Source organism: Hoplias malabaricus, chromosome 6 (assembly GCF_029633855.1).
Source record: "Hoplias malabaricus isolate fHopMal1 chromosome 6, fHopMal1.hap1, whole genome shotgun sequence".
NCBI lineage: Eukaryota > Metazoa > Chordata > Actinopteri > Characiformes > Erythrinidae > Hoplias > Hoplias malabaricus.
In genome coordinates, this window is record NC_089805.1 from 38,684,530 (window position 1) to 38,706,493 (window position 21,964).

Below are 21,964 nucleotides of genomic sequence, written 5' to 3' on the forward strand. Positions count from 1 at the left end.
AAAACATAAACCACTGAAGGCAAACAAGCCACTGGTTTATGATTTATTGACAACTTAGTTCCAAGTTTAAGTTTAATAAAATATTAAAAACAACGTAAGCACTGTTGGCCTAGTTTTGTATAAAGTCACAAAAAAGACGCATGACGATGCCAGAAGTGCTGTGACAAGTGAGGATTTTCATCCTTATTTTGGCATATGCTCTCCCGCTGGAACTCGATGGTGCTGCTCTGACGATGACCTGGAGAGCTCTGTCTAGGCCGACCCTTAACAAAGTGTGCGCTGTAACCTGATTGGTGTGATTACGCACTTGTTTCATTTTCAAATTTAAAAATTTCACGTTTTTATGCTCGCATGAGACACAAGGAAGATTTTTCATAACATAGTGGAGTATAAAGTAAGATATTTGCTTTTGAAATGCAGTGAAGTTAAAGTCAATAGTCGCCCAAAATAAGAAATACTCCTGTAAAGTACAGATAAACATAAAACTACTTCAGTACAGTAACGAATCCCATTTACCTCCATACTGTCCACCACTGTCTGATAGTAGACTACTTATCATTCTGTCTCCAGCCTGAACAACTGTAGAGTAACACAGTGCAGAATTATCACTATGCTATAATTACACCAGGGCATTAACTGTGTTAACCTGCTATCTACTAAAAAAAAGCCCCTAGGTTTCATTTTCAGTGAAAAGTGTGAAGTGGATAATTTGCTAATGTGGCCCTGTCACTACAGCCACCAGAAGCACTGCAGGTTGATTTCAGACTGCACTCTTTAAGGGGGGAAATGGGAAAACTGCTGAAACAACAGTTGAGAAGCTAAATTCACAAAAAGAATAATAACTGTGAGAATGCAATAATTTAAGAAGCCTACCAGCACAGTGTTGAATACTATATGCCTGTGATTCTGACTCCACAGCAGAGCTTACAAACAGCATAAATATAACTATCCCATCTTTGAGCTTATAACAATACGACATTTCTTAACACTTCAGATATTTAAATCTGCATAAAGTCTTCTTTGAAGAGAAAACTCAACAGGAAAAGACACCGAAGACGTCTGCGGTTTGACTTTAAAAGGGTTTCTCCAGCAGATGTTTCCTTGAACGGTGCCGTGTCAATACTTTGCACAATTCACTCCTGGGATGACGATCACACGTAATAAGCATGTTAACAAGCGTCTGGAGTCCTCGAGCAGCTTGCCTCACGCTGCAAATTGCACCTAAATCGGCCTCCACTTTGCTTATTAGAGCATTTGTTCTATTTCTTTACATGTGGAGGGTTGCCTGGCAACAATCTATTTTTAAAGTTGTGATAAGCCATCAGCATGTGAACAACACGCTTCTTTAAATGTTTTGTGAATGCCCAGATAGCTACTAATTATTAATTTGTTCAGTGTAATGTGTTTTCACTGTCCGCGCTGATTGTTATTCATGAATGCTATCTTCTTAACAATGCAGCCATTTCCTTGATAACGTCCGTTATCTCTGCACAACGAACAATGAAAGGCTCCGCACAGCCACAGTGGAATAAGAGGCAGCAAATGGTCATAAGAAAACATGATCACTGAGGCTGGTATTTTTTTATTTTTGATACACTGCACTATCACAATCATCATCTAAACGTTTATCACCGTTTAGGGCATTTTTATAATGTTTATATATGTACAGTATTTTCCTTTTTTAAAAAACCTAAATACATATGAATGTTATATTTCAATCCCTAAAGTCCATTGGTGAATATATACATTCTGAGATTTGTAAAATCTGTAAAAAAATAAACACTCTAATCAAAGCAACAACCCACTCAAATCCGTCCTACTTCCACGACTCATTGATGCCCACAATCCCAGGGCTCATCTTGAAGTTCATTCCCAAAATTGTAGCTGATGGAAACACGATTCAATTTGCATTTTTTTCTGCTGATATTTCTTTACTGTGCTTAACATTTGCTAAATTTTTGAATGGAAACCCAGCTACTGAAAGGTATTGTTTGAATGGTAATAATGGCCCAGCAGCTTTACCAAGATGGCCACAAATATTATAACAGAACAGCCGTACAAACATCAAATAAAAGCATGAGACCACAGTGAGACAGTGTAGTGGGAGCCCCGTGAAAGCAGAGAAACTGTGATGAAACTGAATATTGTTCAGTAATATACAACAATAAACAATAAATACAACAATAAAATACAACAATATTATTTGCTGAACAAGGTGGTGTGCATTTCTATTTAATATCAGAACCTGTTCAGTGACTGGTTGAGCACTCAGTATATGACTCATAAAAGCCACTGGTTTTCTGTAGGGCTTAATATACGTGTTTTTGAAAAAAGAGTGTGTACCTGTTTGACATGTGGTGGGACATGGCGTCCAGTCACTGTATGGAGTGACAATGCAGTCTCTCTTACACGGCAGAAGACACGGCCTCACAGTCTCTGGGCGCAGGCTCTCAGGACACCTACACACACACAGTACAGAGTTAAGAACTTCACACAAACAGACTCCTGAGTTTTAAATTAAGGACTGCATGCTCAGGGACTTCTTGTTTTAGAAACACTTAGTATAACATCTATAAAGAGATTTCATAATGTGTTTAAGAATGTATTCATAAAGCGGTATGACAGGCCCGTGATGAGGTTTTATGATCTTGATGCAAAAATACCTTTAAAACAAGTCTGTTTTAAATTCTGTTCTTTAGTGCATTCATAGTTTTTTATGCAAATATTATTCAATCATCAGAATTCATAATTTAACTTCAAATTATTTGGAACGTGGATGTAATATCTTTATAAATAACTAAAAGAACTCATTTATTAATAATGAAAACCATGTGAAATTTTCATTTAAGTTCAAGAGCATCAGAATGTTGCATAGAACTATGATATAGAGAGAGATAGAGAGAGAGAGAGAGAGAGAGAGAGAGAGAGAGAGAGAGAGGAAGAAAGATAGAGAGAGAGATAGAGATAGAGAGAGAGAGAGAGAGAGAGAGAGAGGAAGAAAGATAGAGAGAGAGATAGAGAGAGAGAGATAGATAGAGAGAGAGAGATAGAGAGAGAGAGAGAGAGAGAGAGAGAGAGAGAGAGAGAGAGAGAGAGAGAGAGAGAGAAGAAATATAGAGAGAGAGAGATAGAGAGAGAGAGAGATAGAGAGAGAGAGATAGATATATATATAGAGAGAGAGATAGAGAGAGAGAGATAGAGAGAGAGAGAGAGAGAGAGAGAGAGAGAGAGAGAGAGAGAGAGAGAGAGAGAGAGAGAGTATTTGTGTTTATTCCAGAGTGTAGCAGGTAAAAGCCAGGGCTAAAATAACCCCAGGTAATGTGGGACTCATTTCCATAACCAGCATGGGGTCAGTGCAGCATCTCACTGTTCCACAGCCCTGACGCAATCATTCTGCTATTAAGCTGAATAAATAAATAGATAATTCCTTCTCCCAGCAGACACCTCCAGGGGTGACCAGACCCAGATGCTTAAAACAACAGGCTGCAGCTCCTCCTCTCACTGCCTCAGTCTGCTGCTAGAATCTACCCACTTCAGACAGACAGAAAAGGGCTGGCCCTTACAAAGAATGAGTTGTTTGTGATGGATTTTGTTCAGTGATAGGAATGTTACAGGGCTGCGTGTCAGTCACAGTTTGAAAATAATGGGGCAGGCTTCTGAGAAACCAATACCACTTCAGCAAGATGCATCCTCAAAAGAAGATTTTGCTTCTCCATTTTTGGTGATGGTAATTTCTTGAAAGTTTAAAAAATGGCACCTGCTGTATCCATTGCCTCTAAATACATAAAGCTGCATCATTACTTAGTTATATTAACTCCCACTGAATATTAATGTTATTTCATTCCCTCTTCTGTAGTGGCTTTCGTTGGAGTTGCAATTGTTTAATATAATACAGTCAGAAAAGCTTATTTCCAAATACACTGGGTAATAATATAGGAATCACAGTCTGATTACAAGGAATCCCAAATAAACCAGCACCAGAAAATAAACATTTGATATTTCAGTTATTTTCTGGCCTGGTTTGTTGTTAAATTAAGGGACTTCTTGTTTTAGAAACACTGTGTAACATTTATAAAGAGATTTTCTAATGTGCATAAGAATGTATTCATAAAGTGATCATTATTTCATGACCCTGAAAGCAAAGAAGCACATTTAAATAGAAAAAAATCAGACAGAACTCGCATAATTCACAGTATATTTATTAGACTCACAGATTAAGCATGAACGTTTCTGGACCTGGGGAAGGCCTGAGCACTGAAACGTGTGTGAGTCTAATAAACACACTCTGAATTATACAAATGTTGGCCAACTGATTCTCGATGTGAACAAGAGAGAGAACAATAGATCTGATTCTCGATGTGATGGTTACATCTGGAGTGTTGCTGCTGATTCTCAAGAACCGAAGGCACGTCAACAGTATTAAAGCAGTCATCATCAGGGAAGTCCAATGAAGAATCACGATTGGCATTACAATTCATTCCAAGACACGACTTCAATTAATCCATACGTGGGAAACCGGCCGCCTGTGTCCACACACCTCAGGCGTGGAATGTCAGAATCGTATGGACATTGAGAGGTTAAAGAGCTCTCCCAGAAACTGATTAAGACGAATGTGAAGACAAACTCCTAATGACTGAAGCAGCCGTCTTATCAGCGCAACGCTACGGCTGCTATGGGAGTAGGCCACTCGTCTTTATTGATGATGCAAGCACATACAGCTCTCTGAGGTGTTGTCACTGTATCTACAGCCTCCCCATCCCCCACAGTCTAGCCTTTCATTCTGCTCCGTTTCTTTGTGTTGTCTTCAGCCTTCTCTAGTTTGTTTTTCTGCTGATTTGCCTGAGCCCAGGGTTTCTGCTTTTCCCCTGACCCCTGCTGTGGATTCTCTAAAAGGAAAAGGCTACAAACTAGAAGCATTTATGGCACATCTAAAAGCTACACCACTGGAAGTTATGTGACATTGTTATGAAGACATTTCCAGATGCTTGAGACATTGCTTTATCAGAGCGCTCAGGTTTAAGTCACGGTCTCAAAAATTTGAAGAAAAATTAATATTCCAGAACTATAAAAGAAAAATGTATGTTATATTAATAAACTCTATAATTACACTTAGGATGAACTAGCTTATGCTCCATAGAGTGGGTCCACTACATAGCGGTAGCCATGCTTAAAAGGTTAGGTACTGAATGTCTGTAGTCCAGGCCACTGGGTGGAAATAATAATTAATTATTGCTTTGTTAAAACTCCAATATAATTTGAAGTACACAACTGGATCTTACTTCTTGGGCGGTACTTGGCCCACGTTGACGCGCACGCAGATGACCTTGCGTGTCTGCATGCCCACAGAGCAGGACGCCTCGGTGCCAGTGGCTCCTGCTCCGCTGCGGCTAAGAGATCCATTCGGCGAAGGGACAGAGGTGTCCTCTATGCACTGACCCCAGGAGCCCGTCTGCCAGTGATACACAGTGCAGGGGTGTTCATTACAGCTGCGGACCTCCTGCAGAGCGCTGCTGTTAGGACACTGGACACCACCTGCACAGGGAGAGCACAAATGCATAGGAATTAGGATACAACCATTACCGTCTTGTTTCACTGTGTATTTGTTTGTAAAAATATGCACCAGCTGTTTAGGACTATGCCTAATTGCTCTAATGCAGCCATGTTCTACAGCTAATCCAGAACCAGAGCAGCATTAACAAAGCACTAGCGATCTGGACAAGTGACCTCTTTATTAACAATTCAACCCCAATTCCAAAAAAGCTGGGAGGCTATGTAATATGCATTGTTTTTATTTGCGTTTAATTACAATGGTATGCAAATCCCAGAGACGTGGTTGGCTGGGAGAATATGTTGTTTGTAAAAGCTCTATATATTGCATTCAGCATTGATAGTGCCTTTCCAGATCTCATACAGTCAGAGATGCAGGCTTTTGAACTGTGCACTGACAACATGCTGGATGTTCCCATTTGTCAAGTTCATGGTTTCCAAAGCTTTAACTTGCATTTGTGGTTTGCACAGCGAACTGTATTCACAGACAATGATTTCTGGAAGTGTTTAATGCAATGCCATCTTAGGGCCTGAAGATCACGAGCATCCGATACTGACCGGCTGCCTTGTCCATTTTATTTTGCATTTTATACAGCTCCCCAACTCTTTTGGAAATGGGGTTGTAATACCAAACTGTAGCAGTCGAAGAGATAAGGACAGGTACAGAAAAAAAAAGAAGAAGCTGCATGTTCTTAAAACAATGGACTGGCTAATCCAGATCTCATCATCATTTAGAGCCAGTCATGGCATAATTACTAGAGAAGTGGGCCTGGGACTGGAAGGTCAGCTGGAGTGCCCTTGAACAAGTCATCTAAGCTCCAACTGTTCCCTACATGCTGCTGATGTCTGCCCACCGCTCTCGGGGTGTGTGTGTGTGTGTGCTAATAGTGCACTTGTGTGTTCAGTGCCACGGATGAATTAAACAAAGGAAAACATTGTGCTGTATGTTGTACAATGAAAATAAACTGTACAACTTCGAAAACTGAACTTTGGAGGTGTGGAAAATCAAGGCAAACAGTCACTAACAGTAAAAGCTGAATAATGTGTATTTAGTTAAGGTTTCTCTGTATTTATTTATTTATTATTATTATTATTATTTGCTGAATATGTGCTTTCTTCCACTGCCAACTGAATAACAATGTATTTAATGACTGCTTTGCTTAGAATTTAAATAACGGAAAGGTAGGTCTATGACCATTGCACAAAGCTGTGTCCAAGTGTGTGATATCGTTAATGAACTGAAATTTCAAAAGAGAATATTAGAGATAATGGCCTAAAGGTAATTGAGCTAATCTTCTTCCACAAAAGCCGCACAAGCTTCTCAGCTCAACACAAAACCTGTCACATCTGCATGCTTTGTGTCTCACATGAAATGAAGCGACGGATGACTCAGTCTACAGCAGAAACGCCATCACATCTCACATCTAACCGCGAGCTGGAAAGAAAGTGCTTCTAATGAGCTCTGACCAGATCGGGTTAAAATAGCAACAAGCTGATTAGCTCCCTAAGCCTTGGCACAAAACCCCCTCAGTGTTTGTTAACAGGCATTATCCGTGATAAGGATCATTTATTTTTCATAAGACACTACAAGGCAGCTGTTGCTTTGTTCTTGCACAGAGGAAAGACAGGGAATTTTTGATGTTTTAATGCTTTGATTTCCTTTGATGACTCAAACGTGAAATAGAAAGGCTGTTTATGTGAGATCTGTTAATGTGATAATCTCAGAGTCGGGTCCGTGTGGATGTGCACAGTGCTGTTAGCAGTCCCCTGGAAAAATAAATAAAATGAACTTATTCTACACTCCGTAACTCTCTCCACAGGGTGAGCCTGAGATGATAAACTAGTCCACTTTTAATGAAGCCATAAAGAGTCCTGCCAGAGAGGGACCCAGGTGGGCCATAAGTGACCCCTGATGGTTACTGGCTGTCATTAGCAGTCTCAGTCTCCAGGTCAAAGGAACCCCGCTGAGGGGTCAGTCATTGGCTCTGTGGTGGACCCTGACCACAGCATAATCAATGCTGGAGTGAGAAAAAAATGGATCACCCGTACATTAAGAGGTTCCCCTTCTTCGGAGCCAACTGGAAATAACGAATAATTGACTTATCCTTTGTAGCAGGGCTTGATGATGTCCTTCAACAGGTCATTTATAAAGAGGTTATCGACTATTAACACATGCCTCATTAGGAAGTGTGGAGATTGTTTAAAATCGCTTACAGGAAACAGTTAGGAATTCCAATAACGGCCACAAAAGCACAAACAAAAACATTTGAAAATGTTTGAAAACCTCATAAAGCAGTGACAAAACACTATTGAACTTACAAAGCATGTTGTTTTGTATAAGTGAAAGACCCTAGACTAGGGATGGGCGGTATCCACATATTTCATACTGTCTCAAAATATTAACACAGTATACGGTAACGCCATGAGGGTGAGGGTTGGGCTTTTGGGCTGCACAGAGTGTCATATCTGTAAGCATGGGTTGAGGGAAGGGTTTTCGGAGCTGTGCAGTTCAGTTCAGTGCACACTGACGCACGTGTTGACAATTAAAACCCATTTCTGACAGTCTTTTTTCTGTTTTCAGGTTAAAAATCATTCCTCTGTCTTTTAACCCAAACTCACAATTGCGGTGGGCTGCTAGGCTTGGGTATTTTTTTCCCCACCATTTTTCAGAGTGTGACATCACCATTCAATGAGCTCCCACAGTACCCCCACCCTTGACTCTTTTAAATCCACATAAATGTGACCTGGCACTTAATACACAGGACAGAATTTTGAAACAACAAATGTCATCTTTAAATACCACCTTCATTTTAAGATACGGTCCACATTGTTAAATACAGCAGAATACAGTATTACCATTATACCACTCAACCCTACCCAGGACGCTCTCAAGAAACCACACACTGTTTCACATGAGGATTAGCGCTGCCCACTGTTATTTACTGAGCTGCTGGATGGGTGAATGCTAATCCATTGTGTCATTACAAAAGTGTGTCCTTACATAGCTCAGTGTAATTAATCCTAGCAATGAGCTTCGTTCCACTCCCACACTCATAAAAAACCAACAGTGATGTCCATATCCAATTCAGTGGATGTGGGTTATTCGTGTATCAGATGTAGTATTGGTGAGGTGGTATGATGTTTGGTGACACTGCTGCACAGCTGGGTGCCACAGAGGCCTGGGTTCAAGCTTCGTCTCTGGTCACTGTCTTTGCAGAGTTCAGTGTGTGTTCTCTCCACATGCACTTCCCAGCCAGTGGGTCAACACCCATGTGCCCCTGGAGCCAGGCCCGTGCTTGGGTGAAATGGACAGGCTGTGTCAGGAAGGGCATCTGGCGCAAAACCTGTGCTAATTCTACTGGGGTCTGCTGTGGTGATCCCTTGCAGGAGCAACCAAATGTGAAAACACACATGTATCAGCTACACTGAGCCTAATCCAGTTCTGAATTTTGATTGTTTTGATTGCTCCCTATATAGGGAGTAGGGCATTAATTGGAACGGGGCATCTTTTATATATGGTGCCAAGAAAGCAACAAATACATAGCAGCACTTCCCCCCTGTATTTCCACTCCTCACAGCAAGTTTTGCTTGTTTGTTTTTATTTTATTTTCCAGTATCATTCATATTTTTCCCTTGTTCTACCTTTTTATTTGTTCCGTAACGTCCAAACAAACCAATGTCTGAGGGAATCTCTCGTCATGACTTTGCTGCAGTCTTTGTAGTGTGGAGAAGTGCATATTTCAAACGTTCCTCAGTTATCTTTTCTCGAGTTGATCCATGTTCGTCCGAATGTGGACGAATTACAATCACAGTCTGTCTGTGTCGATGGGATGCATAGTTACATTTCTGGGGATTTGCTCATCATGTGTCTGTGATGTTTTTGTTTTTCTGGGACTGAACATAGCTCTACGCATCAGTCAGATGAGTTCAGACAGATCAGTAATGTTTTTTTTTTATTCCTTGTTGCACCATGCAGCTCTCGCTGGATTCTTTAGGCAGTTACCAACCCAAGATACAGGCTGCCACTGGGAGCTGTATAACAATGTGATCTTGACTGTAGCTTAGAGATTTTATAAATGCCTAGTTTTGTGTGGAGGGATGATTCTCTCTGGCCAATCAGCACTCTAGAAGGTTTAGATGTCACAAGTCCCTACTTGGCTCACTTGGAACCATGAGTCAGCAGGTACTGAAAAAAAAAAAAACACCCTGAAACAGTACTGTAGGTACCATGCAGTGGAAAAGTGCCATTAGATACCACAGTGGCAAACCACGACTGGGCAACAGTCCCTCAACATTCTCTGAGAACCACAACTTAACACAAACTAAGAAAATATTACTACAGCATTTGCAAGAAGAGAATCTTTGTGAAATAGGAATAACCCAAAAACTAATCCACAAAAGTCATCGGTACATTTTCTAAAAGACTTGCCCACAGTATTAAACCCTTCCCCAGTTCACCCTCATGGCACTATCACACCGCTAACCCACAGCTCTCCATCATCCCGTGAAGAGCCAGATGGGCGGCTGAAGTGTGTCCACAAAAAACGTCATGCTGCAGTCAGCACACACCTGGTTTGTCAGACGCTTGTCATCCATTTTGGACGCTGTCTGCCAAATCGTTTGAGGCTTAATCAAGCGTGCGGAGCAGCACGTAGCGCTGTTTCAACCTCCTCTCCGAAGACGTTCTCAACCTTGCAGATGCGAGCGTACATCCGTGCTAAATCCATAATGCATATAACAGCATCCCTGCATGGAGGCTTTGTATTAATATGCTTCTCCTGGCTGTGACATGTTCTGGTCTGGCAGAGATAGCGTCTAGTGGAGACACTTGCATGACCATTAAACTGATGGCTGTGATATGAAAGTGAAGTCGAGTTGATATGCTCTCAGACACTAGCGCGCGCCCTACTCACCTATCATATTCAGGGAAATGGAATCCAGGCCTGGTGAGTGGCAGCTCGCGGGGACCGGGTTTTCACCCAGAGGCACTCACTCTACCATCACTCCATTACAAATCACACACGAGCCTGGCCCACCTGAGGTTTGAATCACTTAACACTCTGAGATGCTCATTACCTCTGGGTTTCCTCATGTCTCTTAGCGAAGGATATTGCAGAGCCAGCAGAGCGGGGGAGGGTAGTGCTGCTAGATTTTTATCTACTCCAGCCTACGGAAACACGTGCACAGCTAGACTTCTACATCAGCAAAATCTGCTACAGCTGGGGTTCTCTAGAAGACAAGGGTAGTGCTTATACCAAAGAGTGTAGGAACCTTTGGAACCTGAGAAAGACCTTCGGAAAAGAGAAGAGGCCTTTTATACATTTCCATTCCATGATTCATTTACATTGATTTATCTTTAGGTTTATTACTCAATTAGTACTCAATAGTCAGGCTTATTATAGTCTAAGCCTAAGACATCTAAGCAGGTCTAGCGAATGATCATATCAGAATATTATGACCTCTACACTCTCCATTCTCTCCTCTCCACTTTCCTTATCCAAGCTCTTTGTAGTTCTACAATTACAGACAGTAGTCCATGTGTTGCTCTGCGTACTTTGTTTGCGACCCTTTCACTTGTTCTTCAATGGTCAGGACCCCAAGAGGAACACCACAGAGAGGTATGATTTGGCTGGTTGATCAATCTCAGTGCGGTGGTGACAACTACATGGGGGTGTCGCATTAGTGTATGTTGAGCTTGTACGAGTGGATAAGACACAGCAGTGCTGCTGGAGTTTTTAAAGCCACTCAGTGGCTGACCTTAGAAGAATAGGGTGAAACGGACCAAAACATGTATGCAGAACAACAGATGAACCAGCCTGGAATTGTTGAACTACAAAGCGCTCCTGTATGGTCAGTTGTCGAAATATTCTGATATGACGGTGTACAGAAACGGTCTTTACACCAATCTCTTGACAAATGAACAAGAAGTTTCTGCTCTCCTGATATTCTGGAAACAAAGTCATAAATCATTTCTTGCTAAAATTGCTTATTGTCAATATCGTGATTCAAAAAACGATTAAAGATAACTCAATACAGGCCCTAAGTGAGTGCTCATATCATTTATAGCAAGAAAAAGCCCAGTAAAAGAATAGCTGATATGTGAAATATGTATAGCACAAACTCAGGAAGTCTCCCCAATGATTTCTTAGACTTTAAACGTTTAAGGTCCAGTTACAGCTGGTGCTGTCACTACAGCCAAAGCTTTTATGTGCAATTAAAGCTGCGTTCTATATTTCACTGTAAGCAGCACTTATCCTTACCCTGCATCACTGTTAGCCAAGCTACAACATTTGCAGTTGCTGTGAAAAAAAAAGGCAGGAGATACTACATCAAGAGATGATCAGGGGGAAAATGCAGAGAGATTGAACTCATTGTTAAAATCAGGAGGTGCAATTTTCACTAGCAATGACATCACTAGCAATGATAACAGCAGGTGTTTTATGTTTTCAACAATTTATGTTTAGAGACATTTTTTTAAGCAGAGTTTGGTGTTGTTTAGATGATTTGAGCTCACCCTTCACCTTTTAGTGACTGCCAGTTCCACTAACTAGTGCTACTACTGCCACCATCGCAATGTCATTGGACAGCTCAATGCACTTGGAGAAACACACTAATGGCCAGTTTTATTACATCAGGTAACAGACATCCACCCTGGATATACTCAAAAGTGTTGCAAACCCCTTACAATAGATCTATTTAAATTTAGTAAGAAGTTATGGTGGAGTGTATAGTTTTGTTTTGCAGTCATGCTGTACATGCAGGTCAGTTAAATATAAGGATAATGAATGTAACCATCCTTATGTTATTAAATGCATGTTGACCTAATTACGTTTTAATATCACAGATATATATATATATATATATATATATATATATATATATATATATATATAGCATATAAAATTATTCTCGACTCTTAAGGGTTAACCCAAGCCAAAGGAGGGGGTGGTTAAAAGGTTCACCCACCTTCTCCAGCGTTGTAAGCCAGTATGGAGCGAGCTCTGGTCTGTTTGCCCTCCGTGTTCTTCCCTGAGCAGGTGTGAGAGCAGAGTGACCAGGACGTCCAGGGGCTCAGCACGCAGTCTTTAGGACATGGAACCTCACACAGCACGGGCATGGGGAGGATAGCGTCCCGACACAGCTGTCTGTCCACAAATTCACCTGAGGAAACAAATAAAAGACTGTTATAACAAACCCCATAGCAGTGTTCAGCCACTACAGCACACAGGGAGAAGCCCAGCACAAGGGCACCTCAGCCGTGGATGTTGAGGGAGGAGACTCCCTCTTACCTGCATTTTTCTTGTCCGTCAAGGGGACCAATACGACATACTGAAAGTTTTATTCAGGATTTGAAAAGCTTTACTCCAGTCACAGGAAGGTGACCTAAACGACAACTTCTGATACAATATTAATATGGGATATTTTGATCATTAATCTGGCTGTCACAGGTAATGCATTAGTAATGCATTAATTACAGTAAATGCATAACCAATTACATAATTAAGTTAATAATCTGATTAACTAATTAATTTCTTGACTCACTTGTCAGCCCAAGTTATTGCTACTGTAAATATTTATTTATCGTGCATCTTTCCAGGGTCAGTACAGTCCAGGTCTCGCTTGTGACCAACAAGGACAGTTGCCATCAAATATAAACATGATCTTTGCTGCAGTCTTCACTCAGCCTGGATACTCACTAATATTTTCATACATGTATCATTATTAAGCAGCTTGAAATGCAAACCTTTAAATGTAAATAAAAACTCATTCATATGACCTAATGCATATTCATTAGAATCAATGAAGGCTCTGAATATATATATATATATATATATATATATATATATATATATATATATATATATATATATATATATGTCACTGTCCAATCAAAACATGTATCTCCATTTTTGTCTGTTTTTAGTTCACTACAACATTAGTATGAGTGCTACCCAGCAGCTGTCCTTCACACTGTAAACATTTCATGATGAATGGACCAATAGAAATGCTCCAAAATGACTTGGAATATAATATTTTTACATTCACTTCCATTTTGGAGATGCATGTTTTTGGTTGCACAGTGACAATATTGTATTTTAAAAAATTCCCATTCGTTGGTGTGTTCTCCCCGTGTCCGCGTGGGTTTCCTCCGGGTGATCCGGTTTCCAGAGTGAATGTGTGAGTGTATGTGTCTGTGTTGCCCTGTGAAGGACTGGCGCCCCCTCCAGGGTGTATTCCCACCTTGCGCCCAATGATTCACCGCGACCCTGAATTGGATAAGGGTTACAGATAATGACTGAGTGAATGAACGAATTCCCTACAGAAATCTTTTTCTTGGAATCACAGCCTTGTAATTTTAATTTTTTGGCATAGTTTGAAATTCCCAACTGCCCCTTATATTAAACATGATCTTCAAAGAGAATTGACCAACACATATGCACTGTAACTCATTATTTAACTAAACAATTAAACAAGGGTTCACTCTGACCGTAATGCTTTAGAACTTTAATATCTAGGTTAATACAGCTGGCATGTCTAAAAATGCAGTCTGCAGGTTCAGCTGCAGTTCAGCTGCTTCTAGCAGACATTAATTCTACATTACTTCATCCCCCAAACTGCGTTCAAGTCAATTGGATGTGACAGATGTGCACACTTGTGAGACTCACATCACCAGCAGTTTGGAAACATGAATGAAGTCGTGTGCACCCGAGACAAGTCAAGCACCTTTTCAAGGCAACTTAAGTGACCACTATGGCTTTGTCCTGCACCGTGAGACTTAACAGAGCAGGACTTCATTTCCATTTAGTGAGAGAACAGGAGGAACAAGGGCTGGCCCAGACACGGCCCATTTCTCTCAGCTAATAAAATCTTCATCAGCACTAATAGATTCTTTCTAAGGGTTAGCACATAGTATAACAAGGTGAAATCACATCATCAGTTCCTCAAAAGACTAAAATCTAACCAGCTGATCTATCCATGTTCTCCCCACTAAGCAATTCCTATATAATACTGTCACTGTTGGCCCCGTCCCCTCCTACCCGCTCACTACCATCCTAAAAATGTTACCTAGGGCAGGTTCTACAGTGCTGAGCCCAGATTAGCCACAACAGAGGCCCTGTTCTCCCTATTACAGGTCAGTTGAAGATAACAATGATTTTGAGGCTGAAATTTAAGGTAAAAATATTAGGGTTTCTTTCACATTATCAGTATATTATTTTTGTCTTGGTTTCCCTTCTGTCTCCCTCTATGTTGTTTGGTCTTACATATCTCGATTTAGTTGTTTCTGGACTTGCGTGTTTAGTATGTTGGCTTCGTTTTAGTGTCTTTTCAGTTCTCTGTAGTTTAAATTACTGTGTGATGTTGCTTTTTCTTTTACGTTTGTGTTAATTAAAAACATCCCCATGTTTACTTCTGCTTCCTTGTTCCTCGAACCCCTTCAGGACAATTCCCTACTGTATGTTTTACAGAAAAACAACTAAATGCTAGTAAACAAATCTACAAACATCACTCTGAATTGGAATACACTGTTATATCATTTCCAGTTATATCTGTTTTAAAAGTGTGTGAGCGGTATAGTCATGGTATCCAGTTAACCCACCAAATTTGTACATTTTCAAACCACTTTGTGCTGTCTACTCCATGACCTGATGGTGAAGCCAAAGAAAATACCTGGCCTCAGACTGGGTATACTTCTATATAAAACTAAAATGTATCATAGATCCCTTTTCTTTCAGGATATTTGAAGAGTTTGTCAACATTTGGTGATCTCCCTGCTACAATACACCCACTGTATCTGGTAGCTAGTGTGTGAATAAATAGAGATGGAGGGGGCGGAGGTCAAGAGTGCGCAGAGCTGTGGTCTTCAGAACTGGAGCTGGACGTCTCTAGTTTAAAGAGTAAAAAGTAAACCTGCTGCTGGTAAAACCAGTGCTGATATGTAACACACTGAGGTCATCTGAAGGGCTTTATTTTGGGCCCTGGCCCTGTATCTGTGAGTGACCCTATATTGATTGGTGACACCCCACCCTGCATTGGTCATCCCGGATCACAAAAAAAGCCCAAGCTGTCAGAAAAGCCACTGAGTCAGATGACACACCAGGACCCTCTGGGACACAACAGATCCATTCTCATCAGCAGCAGACAAGAGGGATCAATAAAAGGCCGGGGGGAGGTGGGGCTCAGGGGGAACGGGGGACAGAGGCGCAGGGGATGTGACACAGTTAGCCCACCTCAGACCGCAGATATGGATACACATCCAAGTGGAAGCCTTTCACGGAAGAAAATAAAAATCATTACATCTCTTGTCTGACATTGATGAGTTTCTTAAAGACAGTGAGGGTCTTGCCCATGTGTTTCTATGGTGATTTTGACTTATTGAATAAGGAGGACCTAATGGAAAACGACAATATAAAGGAGATTTACTCTTACTGAAGTGGATAATATTCAGTTAAATAAACGCAGAAACACATTAGTCATATAAATAATGCAAACCAATCATATGACCAATCACGCTTGCCTGGTTTTGCCTGGGAAGTGAAAGTGGCAGGAGCCAGTGGTTGATGAAATTACAAGGCACATTTATCTAATCAAAGACACACACACACCGCTCTAAAAGATGCCTGCAGCTGATTAATGAAGCATTTCCTGAGTCAATGTGTTCTCTCTCTGCTCTCATAATGTGAAATAAAGCTGTAGAATTAAACAAAACATAAAGCCAATGAGGGATTAGTCTGTAAACCTGCTCTGTATTTCTCAGCCTCTCAGGAATGTGTTTACGTACGTGATGTAGAGCTTTTCATTCACTTGCACACACCTAATATACAGACTTTAATACCAGTAATTCTCTTGACTGGACTGTAACCTGACTATAGAATGTAAGCCATGTCTCTGAAAAGCAGAGAGAACACTAGTCTCACACTGAGAGACTCTCTGTAAGGAGAGTCTTGTGCCTTTCGCCCTTTACCGTGGCCGAGCACCAATTACTACTGCAGGAAAAGAAATCTGACTGGCATGGAAAAGGACCAATCACAACTGCTGTTTTGGCATGACGTGTAGATGGAAGCAACCTTTGATTCCATTTGGACCAGTAGCAGAGTTGGTAAAGAACAATACACTGAAGTGCGTATATGTGGATGTACAGAGAGACAATCAGAATGCAACTGGCAGAATCGTAGCAGTGAGGGCAGGTTAGTGCACTGAATGTATCAGACTCTACTTCTGTGGCTGAGACTAAGAAAACACTACATCACTTTGTGTTCAGAATTCCACACTGCTACTTTTCTAGATACATAACGGGAATATATTATTGACACTTACATCTCCATAGGAAACCGACCATTAACATCCAGACAATGCCATCCTCTGTCCACTGATGAAGGACTAGAGGACGACCAGTCTCTGACTTTACATCAACAAGCTGGACCAACAAGGGGGTGTGTCAAACAGATTGGACACTGGGTTTAAAAGCTTGTACCACTCGTACCAGCGCAAGACAAAATAACACCACCACCACACCAGTGTCACAGCAGCGCTGAGTATGATCCACCACCCAAATCATAGCTCCACTGTGGTGGTCCGGACCATGGAAGAAAAGGGTGAAATGGAGATAAGTACGTAAAGAAAGAGAAGGACTATAGTTTGTAATTGTTGAACTGCAAAGAGCTGTGTGTAGATGTGTATAGAAACAAGGTAGGTGTTCACACCCAGTGATAGCTGGGTAAATTAAACTGTGCAATAATTTTACACTTAGATCATATATTTACTGACTCTCTAATATTAAATGCACTGTGACTCAAACAAACCTCTAGGATCATGTTTATCATAATTCTTCTTTATAAGGGGGGAGGGGGGAAACAAACGAGAAAAGATATTAAATAATAAATATAAACACACTTATCTAATATTAGCAACGCATATTAGCTACACGCCCACAGTCAGCTCTACGACTGTTTGATGTCTGCGCTTTACACAGCCCAGATGTGCATAAATCCCAGCTCTACCTGTGGGCTTCTTTGCATAGAAAAGAACCAGACAGCGTCTGGCGTCTGGTGTTTCTCTCATCTGTGTCCTGTCACTTTCAGAGGAGACAGCGGCACTCTTCTTAAACTAATCTGGAGAAAAAAGGGTGGGCTAAATCCGAGCCGACTTTGACGTTCATGACGGCGCTTTAATTTCATTTATAAGACCGACTGGGCACTCGGGCTAGAACAGCACGTCCACAGTCTCATTGACCAAGAGGGAGGACAAAGAAAGGGTTGACCTTGAACAAATTGCATTACTCCTCTCTGAAGCAGGGTGCACTACCTGAACTTAAATGGGTTGGAGTACTACTGCAAGCTGATGGGGATGGTGGGCAAGATGGGGAATGTGTATCATTCACTGTTACACAATAGTCTGTAGTTGTTAATTACTTCTTAATAATAGCATCTCTAGCCTTATTAGTTTGACAGAAAACTTGATTCAGTGTTGTCTTGCTGTGGTCTGACCCTCCATTATATAAATACAAATTAAAATCACTGGAAATCACTCTATTTCTGACTGATAGTTATCTCTGATGTACATCATTAGAAGAGGGGGGTATTCCAAGTCATGTCTTATAGAGTACTATGGCACCACTGTCGGAGGGGTGTAAACACACGCTTACTACTTACAACTAATACTATCATGGTTTACATGTTACAGACCACACTTAATTTCTAGGATATATTGAAATGAGGTCAAACTGAGATGGGCATATACAGCATATCCTAAGTAGCTGAAAATAAAAAATGATGCTCTTCCTGGGATGATGAGGGTGGAGGGAGCCATCACCGTGGCAACGGTAGAGGCACAGGAGGTAGGACTCTTTCAGCTGGTGTGAAATGTGGACAGTGATTATGAGACTCACCGCACTGATTGAGACACACAGGCATCTGTCTCTCTCTCTGTGCCCCATCTCTCTCCAGCTCTCTCCCCTGGGTGCTCATTAGCTGTGTGGATTCCGAGGTCGAATTTCCTGGTAATTGCCATGTCCGCACACCAAAATTCACTTAGACAAGCAGCGAAATCCGCAGATGTGAAGTGCAATTACAAAGCGTGCGCTCGTAATTCATGCATTAATTCTCAAAAAGACGTTTAACCATGAAAAAAATAAATAAATAAATAACAAGCAATGTCGCAGTGCAGGCTTTCTCTTTTGCCAGTAGTGCCATTATGACGTTCTTTCCTCATATTCACCATAAACTAAGGTTAATACCTTCTGATAAACTGCCTTGACTGCGATGCATTTATGTCCTCCCCTCTCAGTCATTCAGAATTAATTTTGCTCATTGTTGTGATATTCAATCAGCTATGCTCAATTCTCTATTATATGAAATTAATTAGATTGGATAAATTAGAATTGCAATTAAACTGCAGTGAAGTTCCACTATCCCTCCCACTGGTCCTTCATCAAGTCGACCAAAACATTCATCCACCAAAGCCCATTAAAAATGCATTAGTGCAACATGTCTGGGTGCCTGACTTCCCAGAGAAGCACTTAAAACACGTCTGCTGAGTGCTGAGAAAGAAGCGAAACGGCTCCAAACTCATTAGACAGCTCCGCTTTTTCGGGCTCTGTGTTATGGGGGATAGGAGCGGTTGTGCACACATTATTAAATCTGGATAAGGTTCGAAAATCTATCACTAAAGACCCTCATCAGGATGTTTCCAAAGCAGTGATACAATATTTATGTCCCCTGACGTCTTGTTCTTCAGTTAAGGTGTGAAAGAGTGCGTGCCTGTGCTTGTTTACAGGTGCTTATGAGTGCTGGCAGTAGCTGTGGGGATACTCTCATGGAAAACTGTACTGTACGTGTGGATTTTTGTTCACTTAATGTACAAAGTGTTCAACTGTATTTTTTAGCATTCATTTTAAAAATAGAAAATAAATAGATTTAAAAAACAGAGGTCAATACTAAGGGAATAAAAATAACTGCACTTAAGGAAAATGTCGGCAACAGACTATCTTACATGCTGGAGATGTTAAGGTGCCACCCTAGGGCATTAAGTAAGGGGTACCTAGGTAATGGGAAAGATATAATCCCAGTGATGTGAAGGGTGGCACTCTAGTGACATCAGGGGTATCACCGCAGTGGAGTGAAGGGTATCACTCCCATTGATGCAAAAGGTAGCACTCTAGGGGTGAGAAGGATACCAGCCCTGTGGTATGCAGGGTACCACCCCAGGGGCATTGAGGGTACTACCCTAGTGCAGCTTTGCTGTCGTTAAATCTGAGAATGTTAAGGCTGAGTTACAGTATCTTCCCCTCACTGTTATGGCACCGCTGTGTATGTGCTGCTGCGAAGTGTGAGTATCTTCGTCCATGGATGAGCGCACTGTGAGCTGTTTGTCACAGTTATAGGTGTATGTTTGTCCCTAGGTAAAGCATGTGTTTCTCTGATCTCACAGATGGTGCCAGTGTATCTCACTCCCTCTACCTTGTGTGTAGTCAGCTCAATAATGGCCAAACACTAGTCAACAGCACCGAGCCTTTGGGCTAGTTAGAAAGCAGACTGCAGCGGCGCTGGGGTTTGAGCTGTAAAAAGCCACTGATCACACTCCACACATGGCTCCAAATCCACCCTTTGGCCACTCCAACAATAGAGGCCCACTACCAGCAGATGCTATAAAAACAGCAATTACCACGTTGGGCAGTGATCCAGAACAGAAGCCCTATGGATAGAGTTCAAGAAGCACATTGAGACACACTGAACAATCAGGGTTAGTCACAGCAATTCACCCACAGCTAGAACATGAGCTTCAGACTATCCATAAGGTCTACTGGGGTATTTTTAATTAGCATGAATAATTCTATGGTCTGGACTACTGCCCAAACAATAGCCAGACTCCCAAAGCCTAGAGGCCCTCGTTTTACAATTGTACCAACTAGTTTTCAATTCAGCTTATTTCTGTTAGTGATCGGCTAACAAAGGTATCAGCTAACAATCAGCATCAGCTTAAAAAAACAGCACCCCTGATGTTGGTTAAAAAACATAATTCTGGCCTATAAAGCTAAATTATACCACAGTTAGTTCCAAGAATGCAATGTGATTGGCTGGGGGATGTTTCAGGAGTGCCATTGTTACACAATAATGGCACTCTGACCGAAGCTCTTCAGGTATCACTCCGCAAAATACATGTAACCTAGCAACAACGCCAGCACTTACAAAACTGAGCCTGGACTTTTTCACCCAACAGGAAACAGGTTCATTTTTAATTTTTCATATTTTGAACAGAGCAAAGAGTTATGGCACAGTGGACTATGCTTTTTAATTTGTATACAAAATAAATCTGAAATAAAACAAAGAGACAAACAAAAAATCAAGCAGTAATATGCTACGTCTATGTGGTTTATGTGATTGTGTTCCATGACGTAAACCATGACGTTTATATTGACTTGATGTGTTTATCTCGGCTTCTGTCCTGATTTAGATGGGTTTAACACCGCTCAAGTTAAAGATCCAGAGTTCGTTGAAAACAGCAAAAAGGAATGTGTGAATGAAACTATTTTTCCTTGCAGAATGTATATAACAAACAAAACCAAATTCACAGGCTCCGTTATCTTAAACCCTAATAATAAATGGCAGTAACTAAACCGTAGTATAATCGCAATAATACACTCGAAGTTGGTGCTATAACGTGAGTTATTGGCACTAGTGAACTGACCTTTGGCACTCTGCCGCAGCACGCCAGTGCATATATCTCCTGTATAGCACACCCTCTTGTGTATTATTGGGTAAATATCCTACATGATGAAACTAGGTCTGGACAATAATTCAATATCAGTATACATCACAATATAAAATGTTTCAATTACAATGATTGATTTTTATACACATTTTCAATATTTCAATATATATTATTTACAGCATCTGTCACTGACTGACAGTCAATACAGGGCACTGCCATCAGTTCATTGCACTTCATTTTAAAGTTGGTTTAAAAATATGAATATTGACAAAGCCAAGAGGTTGTTGTTTGTTGGAGCGATATTGGAATTATGTCGTATTGACTGACAAAGGTGAAATTTATTTGTTTAAAAAGTGCTAGAAAAATTGCTACTCTACGTCCAAATGTTTGTAGACACCCCTTATCATTAATAATATTTATTATGTAAGTAGTCCTCATTGCATCTTAAGCCCAACACTTTAGGTCCACACTGGCCCATTTTTAAGCCTGGTTTAGTCATAGCTAGGATCAGTCTAAATTGATTGCAGCATGAGGGGAGAAGCGACACCCAATGTATTGCTCAAACAAAGCTCCAAGTGAGGATTTCTGAAGTTTTAGTCGCTTGTATCACAGTTTGAGCAGCCTGGTGATGACATCACTGTCACTGAGTACGCAGATTGAGCTGAAAAGGCTTTGGACACATGAGTACAGCCCAATCAAAGTAAAGATC

At 41.0% G+C, this 21,964-nt stretch overlaps 1 protein-coding gene across 1 annotated transcript in view; it reads right to left on the minus strand.

The window, feature by feature from the left end:
- thsd7aa (thrombospondin, type I, domain containing 7Aa) overlaps positions 1–21,964 on the minus strand; it is a 151,542-nt gene that overhangs the window by 40,079 nt on the left and 89,499 nt on the right. Inside the window, exons 7-9 of the mRNA XM_066675314.1 lie at positions 12,514–12,708; positions 5,280–5,532; positions 2,344–2,459 (exon numbers count right to left, since the gene is read on the minus strand). Of these exons, the coding sequence (XP_066531411.1) occupies positions 2,344–2,459; positions 5,280–5,532; positions 12,514–12,708 (564 nt within the window). The remainder of the gene's footprint in view (positions 1–2,343; positions 2,460–5,279; positions 5,533–12,513; positions 12,709–21,964) is intronic.